Below are 16538 nucleotides of genomic sequence, written 5' to 3' on the forward strand. Positions count from 1 at the left end.
AAGGGGAGTAAATGCTGCCAATTGAAATGAAAAAGTTTAGTTTCTTTTTTTTTTTTTTGGTAGAAGAGATAAACAGTTTACTGAAGATGATGTAGATAAAAAGATCAAATGAATAAAAAGGAAAATGTGCAACAATTGTCTGTTGAAGACCAGATGTACTGTAATTTGAAATAGACGCATGAATTGGAAGAAAATTGCTTTCTGTTCATAAAAACCTTTTCCTGCTTTAACTGCTAAAGAATAGAAAGCACTGGACAGAAAATTATTTAACTGTACATCATAAAAAGTAGATATTCATTTTCTGAGGAAAATACAAAATTATGGCATAAAACCCCAAGATTGACGTTCTATCATTACTATTGTAATTGAACAGTCAAACTGACGCTTTGGCGATTTGGGATTATTAATAGAGGCAATGGATAGACAGGGTGAAAAAATCTTTATAAAGACATGGGAATAAGCAGCAATGGCATTTACACCTCATACAGCAACAACAGAGGTCGCATGGGCCCTACAGATAACAGTTCCAGTGTCATCTAATTCAACATAATGCTAAACAGGGCATTATGGCCTCCCCTCCCAGTCATGGCAGTAGACTGTATCTGTGATGCTTCAGAGGATGAGGTTTCTTTAGCAGCAAGAATGTTGGCTTTGTTCAACTCTGCCAGAAGAGCTACCTAACTTGGAGCTTGGTGGGGAAACGTGACCCTGACAAGAGCATACATATTTGGTGCCAAACTATCTAAGATTCTAGATAATACAGAGAACAAGAGGACAGACATTCTAGAAAAAAAGATGACCTCTCGTAGACAAAAATATTTTTTGTCTCTCCAAGGAGGGATAACATCAAGCAAAAAATTGTCAAACTGAAAATTTCAAATGGGGAAGAGGATTCATCTTCAACCCAAAACAAGACACTCCCAATCCTGCCCTGAAGCCATGACTCAAAAATTCTAGCTGGGGGGATGTTCTGGGTGGAAATTACTTCAAGAATACTTTAGGTCATCTCTTGGGGATATACAATTGCAAGAAAAAGTATGTGAACCCCTTGGGATTACGTAGAGTTTTCCATGAATTGGGCATAAAATGTGCTCTGAACGTCATCTAAGTCACAACAATAGAAGAACACAGTCTGCTGTACATAATACTACACAAACATTAGATGTTGCCATGGTTTAATTGCACGTAACATGTAAACATTCACAGTGCAGGGGGGAAAAAGTATGTGATGCCCTAGCTTAATGACTTCTCCCAGAGCTAATTGGAGCCAGGAGTGAGCCAACCTTGACTCCAATCAGTGCAATGATATTGGATGTGTTGCTGACAACTGTCCTGCCCTTAAAAAACACACACCTGTTTTGGGTTTACTGGTTTCAAGAAGCACTGTCTGATGTGAACCATGCCTCGCAGAAAAGAGCTCTCAGAAGACCTACCATCAAGAATTGTTGACTTGCATGAAGCTGGAAAGGGTTACAAAAGTTTCTCCAAAAGCCTTGATGTTCATGTGTCCATGGTAAGACAGACTGTCTACAAATGGAGAAAGTTTAGCACTGTTGCTACTCTCCCTAGGCGTGGTCGTCCTGTAAAAATGACTGCAAGAGCACAGCGCAGAATGCTGCATGAGGTAAAGAAGAATCCCAGAGTGTCAGCTAAAGACCTACAGAAATCTCTGGCACATGCTATCATTTTTGCTGACACATCTACAATAAGGAAAACATGAAACAAGAATGGAGTACATGGGAGAACACCACGGAGGAAGCCATTGCTGTCCAAAAAGAATATTGCAGCATGTTTGAAGTTTGCAAAAGAGCACCTGGATGTTCCACAGCACTACTGGCAAAATATACTGTGGACAGATGAAACCAAGATTGAGTTGTTTGGGAAGAACACACAACACTATGTGTGGAGAAAAAAAGGCACAGCACACCAACCTCAAAACCTCATCCCTACTGTGAAACATGGCGGAGGGAGCATCATGGTTTGGGGCTGCTTTGCTGCCTCAGGGCCTGGATGGATTGTTGTCATTGATGGGAAAATGAATTCCAGAGTTTATCAAGACATTTTGCAGGAAAACGTACGACCTTCTGTCCGCCAACTGAAGCTCCGCAGAGGATGGGTGATGCAACAGGACAATGACCCAAAGCATACAAGTCATTCAACAAAACAATGGCTGCAACAGCACAGAATACGCCTTCTGGAGTGGCCCAGTCAGAGTCCTGACCTCAACACAATTGAAATGCTGTGGCATGACCTTAAGAGAGCGATTCACACCAGACATCCCAAGAATATTGCTACACTGAAACAGTTTTGTGAAGAGGAGTGGTTCAAAATGACTCCAGATCGTTGTGCAGGTCTGATCTGCAACTACAGGAAACGTTTGGTTGAGGTTATTGCTGCCAAAAGAGGGTCAACCAGTTATTAAGTCCAAAGGTTCACATACTTTTTCCTCCCTGCACTGTGAATGTTTACATGTTATGTGCAATTAAACCATGGCAACATCTAATGTTTGTGTAGTATTATGTTCAGCAGACTGTGTTCTTCTATTGTTGTGACTTAGATGATGTTCAGAGCACATTTTATGCCCAATTCATGCAAAACTCCACGTAATCCCAAGGGGTTCACATACTTTTTCTTGCAACTGTAGATTGGGACTACTGTAGCTCTAATCTGTCAAGTTACTCCTCTGTACTTCAAGACCACCGCATGGATGTCCTTACCAGAACCAAACTCAAATTGGCCTTGGAAAAATCTATTGCTCTGATGATCTCACCTGATGATGAGCGAGGAAGGTGTTTTTATTTTTTAGTGCTTCTAGTAAAAATAACAGTTCCAGTGCCATCTAATTTAACATAATGCTAAAAAGGGCATTATGGCCTCCCCTCCCAGTCATGGCAGTAGACTGTATCTGTGATGCTTCAGGGGATGAGGTTTGGTTAGCAGTAAGAATGTTGGCTTTGTTCAACTCTGCCAGAAGAGCTACCTAACTTGGAGCTTGGTGGGGAAACGTGACCCTGACAAGAGCATACATATTTGGTGCCAAACTATCTAAGATTCTAGATAATACAGAGAACAAGAGGACAGACATTCTAGAAAAAAAGATGACCTCTCGTAGACAAAAATATTTTTGTCTCTCCAAGGAGGGATAACATCAAGCAAAAAATTGACAAACTGAAAATTTCAAATGGGGAAGAGGATTCATCTTCAACCCAAAACAAGACACTCCCAATCCTTCCCTGAAGCCATGACTCAAAAATTCTAGTTGGGGGGATGTTCTGGGTGGAAATCACTTCAAGAATACTTTAGGTCATCTCTTGGGGATATAGATTGGGACTACTGTAGCTCTAATCTGTCAAGTTACTCCTCTGTACTTCAAGACCGCCCCATAGATGTCCTTACCAGAACCAAACTCAAATTGGCCTTGGAAAAATCTATTGCTCTTATGATCTCACCTGATGATGAGCGAGGAAGGTGTTTTTATTCTTTAGTGCTTCTAGTAAAAAAAAAGCTTAACCCCTAAATCAGTACATGAAAGAGCAAATGTTTTCAAAAGATGGAAACTAATGATAGAAAACAAAACAAAAGAAAAACCTCTTCCTGTCATGCTGGACTTGCTGGATATTATAATTTTCCAGTCTGAGAATCCTCCTGAAAGTTGCTGAGAATGGGGGTCCACATCAGGGATCAGCAATACAACCACTTTAACTACTTGTGCATGTATTTTCACCCAGTAACATCTTCAACATCGCAGAAAAAGTGCAATTAAATGTAATTATTACATTGCCTGTATAACTAATCGCTGTTTTTTCTTCTCCAGAGTTGCTACCTCCACTATCAAGTCCGTTCACAGCCTCTTGACCTTGCTATGGCCCCAGCATCTGGAATTGTACCAAAAGGACAAGCTCCAGATACTTTACCGCATTCTCTTAATGTAAAGAAATTCTCAAATTCATTTTGTTTGTACACAAATCCTTCTACCTCAGCAAACAGCCAGTCTCGTCCACTTTTACTGTTTCTTCCATGGCTTGGATCAAAGCCTAAATCTCATGAAAAATATATTCATCTCTACTTCAAGTTGGGCTTTGACGTATTTGTAGCAGAGAGCTCGCTGTCACATTTTCTGTGGCCTAGGACAGGACTAGAACATGCAAGACAGTTGTTGGATCTTATGATGGGACAAGAGGATCTTTCTTCTCGCAGACTTTTTATCCATGCCATGTCTGTTGGAGGGTACATTTTTGCACAGATGTTGGTGTGTTCATCCAAGCAACAACAAGAGATGCTGGAAAGGATTCATGGCCAAGTGTTTGACAGTCTTGTGATAGGCAGCATGGAAAGGATGGCAACAGGTAAAGGAGTTTTTTTTTTTTGTGTTGTCCTGTCCTGTGTTGTCACATCTGTTACCACATGCTACATTTTCATATGATTAAAATGTATTTTCATGCCTTTATAACAGTGTTTTTTATCTCTTATGTGTGATCAATATATACACTGATAAGAAATAACTTTATGACCACCCACCTAATATTGAGTAGGTCCCCTTTTTGTCGCTAAAACACCCTGACCCATAGAAGCATGGAAGCTACTAGCACCTCTGAAGGTATGCTGTGGTATTTGGCCCCAAGCTGTCAGTAGCAGATCCTCTAAGTCCTGTAAGTTGTGAGGAGGTGTCTCCATAGATTGGACTTGTTTTTACAGCACATCCTGCAGATGCTCGATTGGATTGATATCTGCAGAATTTGGAGGCCAAGTCAACACCTTGAACTCGTTGTGTTCCTCAAACCATTCTTGAACTATTTTTGCAGTGTAGGAAGGGCGCATTGCGCTGCTGAAAGAAGCCACTGCCATCAGGAAATACCATTTCCTTGAAGGGGTGTACTTGGTCAGCAACAATGTTTAGGTAGGTGGTACGTGGCAAGTAACATCCACGTGAATGTCAGGACCCAAGGTTTTGGAGCAGAACATTGCTCAAGGCATCACACCGTCTTGCTTTCTTCCCATACTGCATCCGGGTGCCATTTTACGTGCCAATTGTAGATGCTTTTGGCTGTAGATACATGTCAGCCTGGGCACCCTGACCTGTCTGCAGCTAGACAGCCCCATACACAGCAAACTGCAATACCCATTTTTTCTGCTTTCACCAAATCAACTTCAGGGACAACATTTTACTTGCAGCCTAATATATCGCACCAACTTTCAGATGCCAAGTTATGATATATGATTGGTGTATCCAGTGCTGGGACAAGGCCATCCAGTGCCCAGGGCGAACATACCAAATTGCAGAACCCCCCCTTCCCCCGTGTTAAGCATGATAATTCATTTTATCCACACCTGATCATTATATCTATATAGAATGCAGGAGTCATGAACAGATAACCTACAGAGTGCAGGAGTAAGGTGTACCTGCCTGACCCAATTGTCTTCTCCGACTTTATTTTTCATTATAAAGGTTTCAATTCCAACTCCGGGGAAATAAAAAAATCTACCCTTGCAGTGGGTCTCCTCACACTGCATAGGTTAGCTGCACATTTAGTCTAGGGGCAGAGGATATAAGCAGTATCCCCCCTTCCCCCCGAAAAAAAAACAAACATTTAATATATTTCAGTTTACCAATCATTAGATGTGATAGCTGTATTAGTTTTCTTTTTAAAGGATTTTTTTCCCCTCTGTTTTCACCTAATGATATGGCCAGGAGCACACCTCTTGTATTAGAGAGCCCCCTACTCTGGATGGAGTGCAGGGGGCAAATTTGGACAGCAATATAAACATGTGAATTTCTGCTCTAAGGTTAAAAAATAAAAATAAAAAAGCAGCTAGCACAGGTTATTAGATACCCAAAAAGTCAAACTTTGCAATACAATTAGTGCAGCGCGAATCAAAACACAGTGATACAGTTTAAGAAAACAAAAAGAATGATGATTAAAAACCATATATAGATAATTGTGCTCAAATGCAAGTCCACAAAGGATGCAGAAAGTGCTTCCAGACATCAGAGGAAAAAGTGAGTACGTTTCTTTTAATGCTCAATTATTGAGTATGTTAGGCATATGCAACTTTTCAGGTGCTACATAGAGGTATTCCACATACACACTATAAAAAGAATGATTTTGTGGAATGCATTTATATATGTAGCATCTGAAAAGTTCCAGTATATATCTAACATACTCAAGAATTTTACTTTCATTCCATTATACCTACCCTGTCGAGGTGCAGTGCAGGTGTACAGCACAGCTCTCTACAGTGCTGCAGGCAGAACAGTTGGGACTCACATGAGAATAGTGTAGTCTGCCATCCATCTTCTGACTTCTTCATTCCTTCTTGGGTTGAGCTTTGGTGACTGCTGGATGGCACGCTATGATCAGGGCTGCAGTGAAATGTTGTCTTGCTTGCGCCGCTCCCCCCCCCCCCCTTCCGAAGCTGCTGCTCTTACTTTGACAGACCCGATCCAGCAGGACAGGGAGGGGGGGTTGGGGGAAGAATGGGGTTGACAGGAATCCGAACCTGTTAGAGATCGAGTTTCTCCTTTCTGGAGGCAGGCAATGGGTACAGGTGCAGCTTCAGCTGTTTTTGGGAGGATTTAGCAGCAACAGAGGTTGGGCATAGGGTGGTTGACAAATTCCTCTGCATGCTCACAACCAGGTGCCCACTCCTACACTGAGCCCAGGGCAGTGGTCCCTCCTGCTGCACCCTAATTTCTAGAAGCTTCCCCATATATCAAAGGCTAGTGGGGGGCTTAAAACATCAAACTTCTAGAAGTCTCCACTCTACCCTCAGGCAAAAGGGGAGACCTAAAGCCTGCTGACCTCCTAGAATAGTCTCTCCAGTATATATATATATATATACACACACACAGGGCTCAAAATTTCAAGTCCTGAGCTACTAGTCAGGCCTTAAGAGTTACTCGCCACCAGTTGACCCACCCAACCCCTACTCTGCCCCTAAACACACCCTCTTAAATTATCTTATAAAATGACACTGTTAAATGTTTTATGCAGAATAAAGTAAAAAAAATAATATTAAATAAACACCCATCAGGTGCCCTCTGCATCAGGTGTTCGATCAGAGCCCCCTTTACATCAGGAGTCCCATCAGAGTCCCCCTTTACATTAGGTGTCCCATCACAGTCCCCCTTGTATGAGATGTCCCCACATGGGACCACTACTACCACACAAAACTAAACTCTTTTGGCTGCACTCGTGAACGCTATTGCTGGAGGACAGTATAGGAAAGAGGAGGAGAGGAGGGAGAGACATTTGGAACGAAGGAAAGCTGCTCTGTATACAATTTCCTGCCCACACATCCTCTTCTGAGAAGCTGCACGGACTGGAGTATGGGCAGGCATAGGGGGAGGCAGAGCAGATCCAGCCTCTCTCTCTCTTATTGGTGTGGAGGATCAGGGGAGGGGCTGGACACAGGAGGGGGGACCCAGAAAGAGAAATCCAATTGACAGTCAGGGGATGATCAGTGCAGTGGTGGGGACAGCTACAAGCACTGATCTCGCTGTATGGCTTTCAGTGAAGCAGCTGGACGCCGCATCTCCTCTCCCTCCCACGGCTTTCAGGTGCTTCATTGAAAGCCATACTGGGAGATCAGTGCTTGTAGCTGTCCCCACCACTGCACCAATCATCCTCAACTGGCAATGTCACCTGCTGCAGTTTGTACACACTTGCCCCCACCATATTTCCACTTGCGAGCAGGCGAGTGGAAGGAAATTTTGGAGCCCTGTGTGTGTGTGTGTATATATATATATATATACACAACACTATATTGCCAAAAGTATTGGGGCACCCCTCAAATCATTGGATTCAGGTGATCCAATCACCTTCTTGGCCCACAGGTGTATAAAATCAAGCACCTAGGTATGCAGACTGCTTCTACAAACATTTGTGAAAGAATGGGTCGCTCTCAGGAACTCAGTGAATTCAAGTATGGTACTGTGATAGGTTGTCACCTGTTCAATAAGTCCATCCGTGAAATTTCCTTGCTACTAACTATTCCATGGTCAACTGTTAGTGGCATTATAACAAAGTGGAATCCACTGGGAACAAAATGACAGAGCGGGGTCAGCGCATGCTGAAGCGCACAGTGCACAGAAGTTGCCAACTGTCTGCAGAGTCAATAGCTAAAAATCTCCACACTTTGTGTAGCCTTCAGATTAGCACAACAACAATGCATAGAGAGCTTCATGGAATGGGTTTCCATGGCCAAGCAGCTTCATTCAAGCCTTACTTCACCAAGTGCAATGCAAAGCGCCGGAAGCAGTAGTGTAAAGCACGCCACCACTGGACTCCAGAGCAGTGGAGACGTGTTCTCTGGAGTGACGAATCACTCTCTGATGGATATGTCTGGGTTTGGTGGTTGTCAGGAGAACTATACTTGCCTGACTGCATGGTGCCAAGTGTAAAGTTTGGTGGAGGGGGGATTATGGTGTGGGGTTGTTTTTCAGGGGTTGGGCTTGGCCCCATAGTTCCAGTGAAGGGAACTCTTTAAGCGTTAGCCTGCCAAGACATTTTGGAAAATTTCATGCTCCCAACTTTGTGGGAACAGTTTGGGGATGGCCCTTTCTCGTTCCAACATGACTGCGTACAAGTGCACAAAACAAGGTCCATAAATGCCATTAAAGTTCATGCGCATGTAAAGGCAGGTGTCCCAATACAGTGGGCAGTGGGCAATATAGTGTGTGTGTGTGTATATATATATATATATATATATATATATATATATATATATCTTGTTCCTGTCACAGTCCCATGAGAAAAGGGGAGCTAAAATTGTAACCCCCCTTTTCTTTTCCTATTCTCTACAAGTGAAGCTTCACCACATTCACTAACCTCTGGAAAAAATGAGTTCAACTACACCCGCAAAGTGCAAAGTCTATTTGCCTTTAGTAAATCAACCACAGTGTTTTGTTGCATTGAATGACCCTTGGTGGGCAAATATCTAGATGACACAAATTAAAATTTTACATGGTCCTTTCAAAGATATACTGTACTCTGATGTTCATGGGGAAAACTTTGATGTGACCTTCAGTTAGCATGACTGTAGGACATATGTGGGCAAAAAAAAGCAAGGCCATCTGACAGGAAGTTTAAAGTGGTTGTGAAAGCTCAAAGTTTTTTACGTTCATGCATTCTATACATGAAGGTAAAAAAACCTTCTGTGTGCAGCATCCCCCCAGACCCCCAATACTCACCTAAGCCCCCTCTCAATCCAGCGATGTGCACTGGAGTCCCGGCTATTCTGGAACTCCCTCTTATTGGCTGAGACAGAAGCAGGAACCATTGGCTCCCACTGCTGTCAATCATAGCCAGTGAGCCACTGAGAAAAGAGAGGGGGCGGGGCCGAGCCACTGCTCTGTTTGTGAATGGACACACGGAGCAGCGGGTGCCCCCATACAGCTACTTGCTGTAGGGGCACCCGACAGAAGGGGCCAGAAGTGTCAGTGGGAGACCCAAAAAGAGGAGGATCCAGGCAGCTCTGTGCAAAACCACTGCACACAGCAGGTAAGTATAGACATGTTTGTTATTTTTTCTATACAAACAATAAGCCTTTAGAATCACTTTAAAGCATTTAATTGGTATATTACGGATAACTGGCCAACAGGACTATTCACTTTCATGTGTTTTTTTTTTAATAAATTGCCCCACTTTTGTCGGTCTCCTAAATTATATGTTGTTTTTTCATTAATACTGCATGCAACCCCTTCAAAATGTGCACTTTCCCACATTGCTTGCATTTAGTTAGATCATTCCCTGCACATATACTTTATCCTTTCCTATTCTATTGATCACTAATTTAATCTATGTACCTAGTGTAAGGTATAAATAAGTATTTTTTTTTCTCTGTTCCCAGGTGTTGCACGAATGGTCAGCTCTTCTCTGTTAGAGCCACTTGTGGTACGAGGAACGCTTTTATACTTTTCACTCCTGAAATCTCAAACAGTAGATTATTATGAGAGGAGTATTCAAGCCTTCTGGGAAAAACCTGTTCACTGCCCAGCCCTCTTCTTCTACTGTTTAAATGACCCATTAAGTGATCATGTAGTGTTGGAGGAGCTTCTGCAATTCTGGGAAAAACTAGGAATCAAAGTACAGGGAAAGAAATGGCAAAACTCTATACATGCAGGACATTTAAGGAAACACACAGAAGAATATACAGACACACTGAACAGCTTTGTGAACAGTCTTCTCAACAATGTGCCTAGAAGCAAACTATAACTGGAATAATGTACTTTTCTTCCACCATTAATATACTAATAATGTTCCATTAATGTACTATATACAGTGCATATAAAAAGTCTACAAACCCCTGTAAAAAAAATCAGACCAAAATAAATCCCTTTAGATTTTTTTCCACCTTTAATGTGGCCTATAAACTGTACAATCTAGTTAAACACAATCTGAAATTGATTAGTGGGGGTAAAAAAAAATAATGTGGCTGCATTAGTGTGCACACCCTCTTATATTCAGGCATGTGGCTATGTTCAGAATGAACCAATCACTGTCAAACCGATGTCAAATAGTGGTCAGTAGACACCTGCCATCAATGAAAGCGACTCTTATAAAAGTATGACTAAATCTGTAGTTCTACTTTAATCCATATAAAGTTCAGCTGCTCTAGTAGGATTTTCCTGACATCTATTCAGTTGCCTCTTACAGCAAAAGCCATGGTCTGAAAAAAGCTTGCAAAATATCAAAGGGATCTCATTGGAAGGTATCAATCAAGAGAAGGGTACAAAAAAAATTCCCAAGGCATTAGATATACCATGGGACACAGTGAAGACTGTCATCAACAAATGGAGAAAATATGGCACGACAGTGACAGCAACAAGAACTGGAAATTCCTCCAAAATTGATTAAAACAACAAAGCAAACTGGTCCAGGAGGCTGGCAAGAGGCCTACAGCAACATTAAAGGAGCTGCAGGAATTTCTGGCAAGTACTGGTTATTTTGGCACAAACCCAACACTGCATCACCAAAAAAACCCCACCATACCCATAGTGAAGCATGGTGGTGGCAGTATTATTCTTTGGGGCTGCTTTTCTTTAGCTGGAACTGGGGCTTTAGTCAAGGTGGAGGAACTTATGAAAAGTTCCAAATATCAGTCAATTCTGGCACAAAACCTTCTGGCCTCTGCTAAAAAGCTGAAGATGAAGAGAAATTTCACCTTTCAGCACAACAACCCAAAGCTTACCTCTAAATCAACTAAATAATGGCTTAATCAGAAGAAGATCAAAGTTTTGGAATGTCCCAGGCAGTCCAATTGAAAATCTGTGGGGTGATTTGAAGAGGGCTATGCTTAGGAGATGCTCCTGCAATCTGAGAGATTTGGAGTGCTTTTGCAAGAAAGAGTATGGAAAGATTCTCAGGACAAGATGTGCCATGCTGATAGACCCCTACAACCAAAAGACTGAATGCTGTCATAAAATCAAAATGTGCTTCAACAAAATATTACTTTAAGGGTGTGCATATTTATGCAACCACATTATTGTAAGTTTTTATTTTGTATTCTTGTTTTTAATTGAATTGCACAGTCACAAGGTAGAAAAAATGATTTACCTTGGTCTGGTCTTACACCTGGAATTTTTGGAGACTTTTTATATGAAAATTGTTCTGGATTAAATGTAACTGTATGAGAAGATTGTGGTGCAGGTGTGAGTGAACATCTAGGTTTATCAACAGATCTACTTTTTACTACTTGAACCGGTTGCCTGTTGGGACATTTTGTTTTATTTTTTGCACATGTTAAAATCTGAATTTTTTGCAATAAAATTACTTGGAACCACCAAATGTTATATATTTTCTGAATGTAGAGGTCCTAGAGAATGAAATGGTGGCTGTTGCAATTTTTTATGTCACACAATATTTGCGTAGCCATTTTTCAAATGCTAATTTTCAGGAAAAAATACACCTAAATGAATTTTAATGCACACAAACACAATATATTTCCCAATTTTTTTTGTAAAATATAAAAGATGATGTTGCATCAAGTAAATACTTACCAAACATTTCAAGATGTAAAATTCCTGTTATAACCACTTGCTGACCAGGATGTTTATATATATATATGTTGGTTGGCACATGGTTAAAATAATAGAAATAATCACATACGTAATCAAAAAGTGCCTAAAATTACAACAGTGCTGAATTGCAAGTTTCTGGGATTTTCTTCAATTTCTTTGCAGTGGAACCCATTCTATTGTAGACCACCTTGTCAATATGTGGAAACAGAATATTTACAACTCTATGTTTAATATGATAAAAGTATATTTTATATTAAAAAGCGTATTTTATCTTATTCTTAAAGCGGAGCTCCACCCAAAAGGGGACGTTCCGCTTTAAGGACTGCTCCCCCGATCCCCATTAAGGATTGGCACCTTTGGGGGGTGAGGGGGGAGCGGGTACCCGAATTTGACAGGTACCCGCTCCCACTTCCGGTCCAATCGCCTAGGCGATCGGAAACACAAGGTGTCCTCCCTCCTTCCCTCCCTGTAGTCTTTTAGGACACGTGACAGGTCCCAGAAGACTGCAGAACCATTCATGAAGTGGAGCACTACTCGCGCATGCGCAGCCGGTTGCCCTCACTGAAGATGCCAGCCTCCTGGAATACAGGACGGCCTGTGAAACGGGCTGCGAGGGACACACCTTGGGACAGGTAAGTGGCTGTAGCTGCTGACTTTTATTTTTTGACAGGGTGAGTGGAACTCTGCTTCAGATGTGGAATATCCCTTCCACCTTGTGGTCAGTACCCAGTAACAGAGATTTTCAATTAGATCTTCACTACTAGGACCCACTTGAAGACTTGGATAAACTTTTCTTTCTTCAGCTCTGTATCTGACAGTTCCTGCCTCAGAAAATCACTGATTTTATGCAATTTTGACCTGTGGTATCTTTGCCGCACGGAACTTTGCTCTATGTGAAGGGAGTTGCAATGGTTAGCTGAAAAAAATAATTTGAGAGGGGCAGCCAGCTTACATTCTCCTAACAGCTGGCTGTCCTCTGATCTCCTGGCTTGGAGGCTGTATTGTTGTCTATCCTCTTCCTTTCTGAGTGCTTCTCCCAGATGCATTCCTGCCCTAGCAACGGTTCCCTGCAGCTGGGAATACTCTATCTAAGTGGACAACTGCACAATTTTTTATTTAAATATTATGGGAACGTCTAAAGATGTCTGCCTCTGAAGTCACAGAAGGCCAGATACCCATTTTGCATAATGCGCCACCAAAGTGCTTTGGTTTTTTATTTGAAACTTCTACAACATCTGGCTATATATTTTCTAGATCCTGTAATTTATCTACCTGAATTCTAGCTGTCCTGACCTCCACAAATAAAACTCCTACCTCTAGAGGGTCTCCTTTGCCTGCATACTACTATTGGTGAAAGAAAGGATCCACAGTAGCCTAGGACAAAATGAAATATATATTTTTACAAATGGAAATGTGTGCTATTAAATAAAAAAACATTCTTTAATGGTTTAAATGTTTTATGTCCATGTCACCATTACTTTAGAACAGTGTTTCTCAACCTTTTTTCAGTCAAGGCACCCTTTCAAATTATGGAGGACAGTCCTGAGGCACCCTTTAAAATTATGGACAGTCTTGAGGCAAACCATTCTAAACTGTGAAAAGCTATTCTAAGAGTTTTATATAATGCAGCAACATCCACACATGTAGGACATCCAACATTAGAGCTGATTTATTCTTCCAAAGCAAAGACACTTTTGCACACTGGTACTGACTAGTATTCCAATGTTTCTCTTCTCCCTCAATTTTTCTCCATGACTGAGCTAATGTGACCCCAGAAATGATGGAGAGGGGCGGGGGAAGGTCAAACTAAGATGCTGTGCAGGCAGCCAACATCCTCCTTATCAACTGATGACGTCATTGGTTGTCAGGACGCTGGTGACTAGAAGGTTGTAATGATGCACAATGAAAACCTGTGGCTTTGTGTAACTAACAGGCAGGCTTGATCCACCCGCTGGCTTGTATACAAGTTTTGAGCAATTTTTAGACATTTTCCCAAGGCACCCCTGAAGAAACCTCAAGGTACCCTAGTTGAGAAAGGCTGCTTTAGAAAGTATGAGTGTACATAATTAGGCTTCACACAAGTTTGAAAACCTTAAATATCATGTCATGAGAGAAATATGGATACTCTCATTGCTGACCCGTCCTTAAAGCAGTTGTAAAGGCATGATTTTTTTCTAAAATAACAAATATGTTATCCTTGCCTGCTCTGTGCAGTGGTATTATACAGAATGGCCCCAAACTTCCTCTTCTGGGGTCCCCTGCTGGCCAACTCAGCTCCTCTCCTGTGTCTGCCCCCTGTAGCAAACCGCTTGCTTTGGAGGCAGACGTGCAGTCTCGCTCCTGAGTAATGCTGTGTGTGTCCATAGTAACAGGATTTGATTGACAGCAACAGGTGTTAATGGCTTCCGCTGCTGCTTCTATGTCCTGTGAGGAGAGCAACAGAGACTAGCGCCACTGCAGACGGACACACTGCTAAATCGAGATAGGACTCCGGTAACTATATGGGGGGGGGGGTTAGAGGGCACATTTTTTACCCTAATGCAAGTAATGCATTAAGTTAAAAGACGTTCTGCCGTTAGAACCACTTTAAATATATGCTAGTTGGCTATCTTTCATGCAGACAGAGTCAATGTCCTGGACTGCAAATAAATCTGTCTTTCCTAGTCTAAATACTGTTTTAAGGTTAGTGACTTCAGTGGATCCACAGATGGAGGTCGGTGACAACAGGCCCACCTTTCTCTCATGACAATTCTGCTTTCCTGAAAAAATTTTTAAAATAACTTGTAAAAAGAAAAGAGTTGTATAATTTTTACCTTTATCTTTGCCTCTGCCCACGTCACCTAGGTGAGAGTGATGTCATCCGTCTTCCCATGAGATCTAGGAAATGTAGAGTCCTCCAGATCTCTTTGATCTGTGCTATAGAGTAGTTACAAACTATTTGGAGTGCTCACCATTCCCCAAGATCATGTGGGTAGGAGGCAGATGTAATCCCTATCCAGGCCCGGACTAGGACAAAAAAAATAGGCCTGGGCATTTAGACTGAGCAGTCCAATTTTTTTTAAACCAAATTGCAAATAACAACAACTACCAGTTTTCTGGGCACTTTTGAAAAATAAAGAAGAAAAAGTGATTGTGATTGGTTGGCAGAGGTTAGAGCATATCATTACCGCTCGGTGACTGGTTGCTAAAGGTTACAGCACACATTATATCTCACTGATTAGTTGCTAAAGATTACAGCACATCATTTCTTTTTGCTAGAGTTTACTGCACATCTTTACTGATTGGTTGCTAGAGGTTACTGCACATCTTTACCGCTCACTGATTGGTTGCTAGAGGTTACTGCACATCATTACTGCTAAATGGTTGCTAGAGGTTACTGCACATCATTGCCACTCACCCATCACTTAGCTCCATAACCCCAACCAGCTTTCCATAGAGGTGCACTTCACTACTCTGTACTCTTCATAGCCCCACACACAACCCATTACTCTTTATAGCCCCACCCAAAATGCCCTTCTCTACTCTCAATAGCCCTGCCCACAAATTTCCCTCTCCATAGCTTCTCCCCAATTGCCACTCAGCTCTCCAAAGCCCCTCCCACAAAGTCCCCTCTACTCTCTGTAACTCCATCCCAAAATTTCACTTCGCTCTCCATAGTTATTCTACCCAAAGCCCTCTAATTCCAATAGCCCCACCTACAGCCCCCCTCCAATCACCAGGATCCTTCTCTGTGCCCAGTGCAGCCCCATAGATGAGGCCTGCCACTGATTACCTTGGGCGCTGACAGGGTTTAGGAACAGTCATAGACAGTCTATATGGGGAGAAGACCTACCTGGTCCTGGCCAGCTGGGCTCACCACTCGCAGGCTATCAGTCAATGCTGCTGGCTGCCACTCCCATTCCGATCTCATCTTCTACCCTGCAGCCTCCCAAATTCTGGGAATACAGGCTGCCTGGCATGGGGTGGGGTCATAGCATCAGTGGAGCTCCCAGCCCCATCCACTCCTTGCTCGCTTGGGAATAATACTGCACACAGAGCTGTCTCCCATGTACCCCATCGCTCCACAGTGCCATTGAGGTCCTGCTTGTTAGGACATGCAGCCTGGCGAATACTCGGTGTGCCCTATGGCCAGTCCAGGCCTGCCCCCACAGGTGTTTTTTTTAATGCTTGTGCTACCTTATAGCAAGGGCAAGTGGATCCACTTAAAAGTGGAGCACAAGGAGTGTGTGGGATTTTTGTGAATGTTCTTTTATTGCTTGTATCTTGGTTACACTTTCTATTCCAATTATATTAAGCCAAATAGAGGGGGCAGACACTTTGATTTTAGTGATTTTTAAAGTGTTACTAAACCCAGGACCCTGAATCCACTATATCTGGTCTCCTACAGTACACACTACATAGAAGTGCAATTATTTTAGTAAATATAAACTGCTAAATACCTTTTCTTATCAGCAGTTAGAGCAGTCTTGTGACTTCTGTCAGTGTCCAGCAGAGCACATGTTAAAGATTGTAGGAGGAG

The 16538-nt window shown here is 42.2% G+C and overlaps 1 protein-coding gene across 2 annotated transcripts in view; it reads left to right on the forward strand.

The window, feature by feature from the left end:
- The window catches only part of LOC149462434 (transmembrane protein 53-like), a 48417-nt gene extending 36631 nt beyond the window's left edge, over positions 1-11786 (forward strand). For both annotated transcript variants that reach the window (XM_089676961.1, XM_089676963.1), the window contains exons 2-3: positions 3815-4346; positions 9850-11786. In XM_089676961.1, coding sequence (XP_089533087.1) covers positions 3815-4346; positions 9850-10214 — 897 coding nt within the window. In that variant the 3' untranslated portion in view covers positions 10215-11786. The remainder of the gene's footprint in view (positions 1-3814; positions 4347-9849) is intronic.
- Positions 11787-16538: the final 4752 nt, after the last annotated feature.

This window comes from Staurois parvus, unplaced genomic scaffold (genome assembly GCF_062004578.1).
Source record: "Staurois parvus isolate SC_StPar_1 unplaced genomic scaffold, SC_StPar_1.0 ptg000175l, whole genome shotgun sequence".
NCBI classification, from domain to species: Eukaryota; Metazoa; Chordata; class Amphibia; order Anura; family Ranidae; genus Staurois; species Staurois parvus.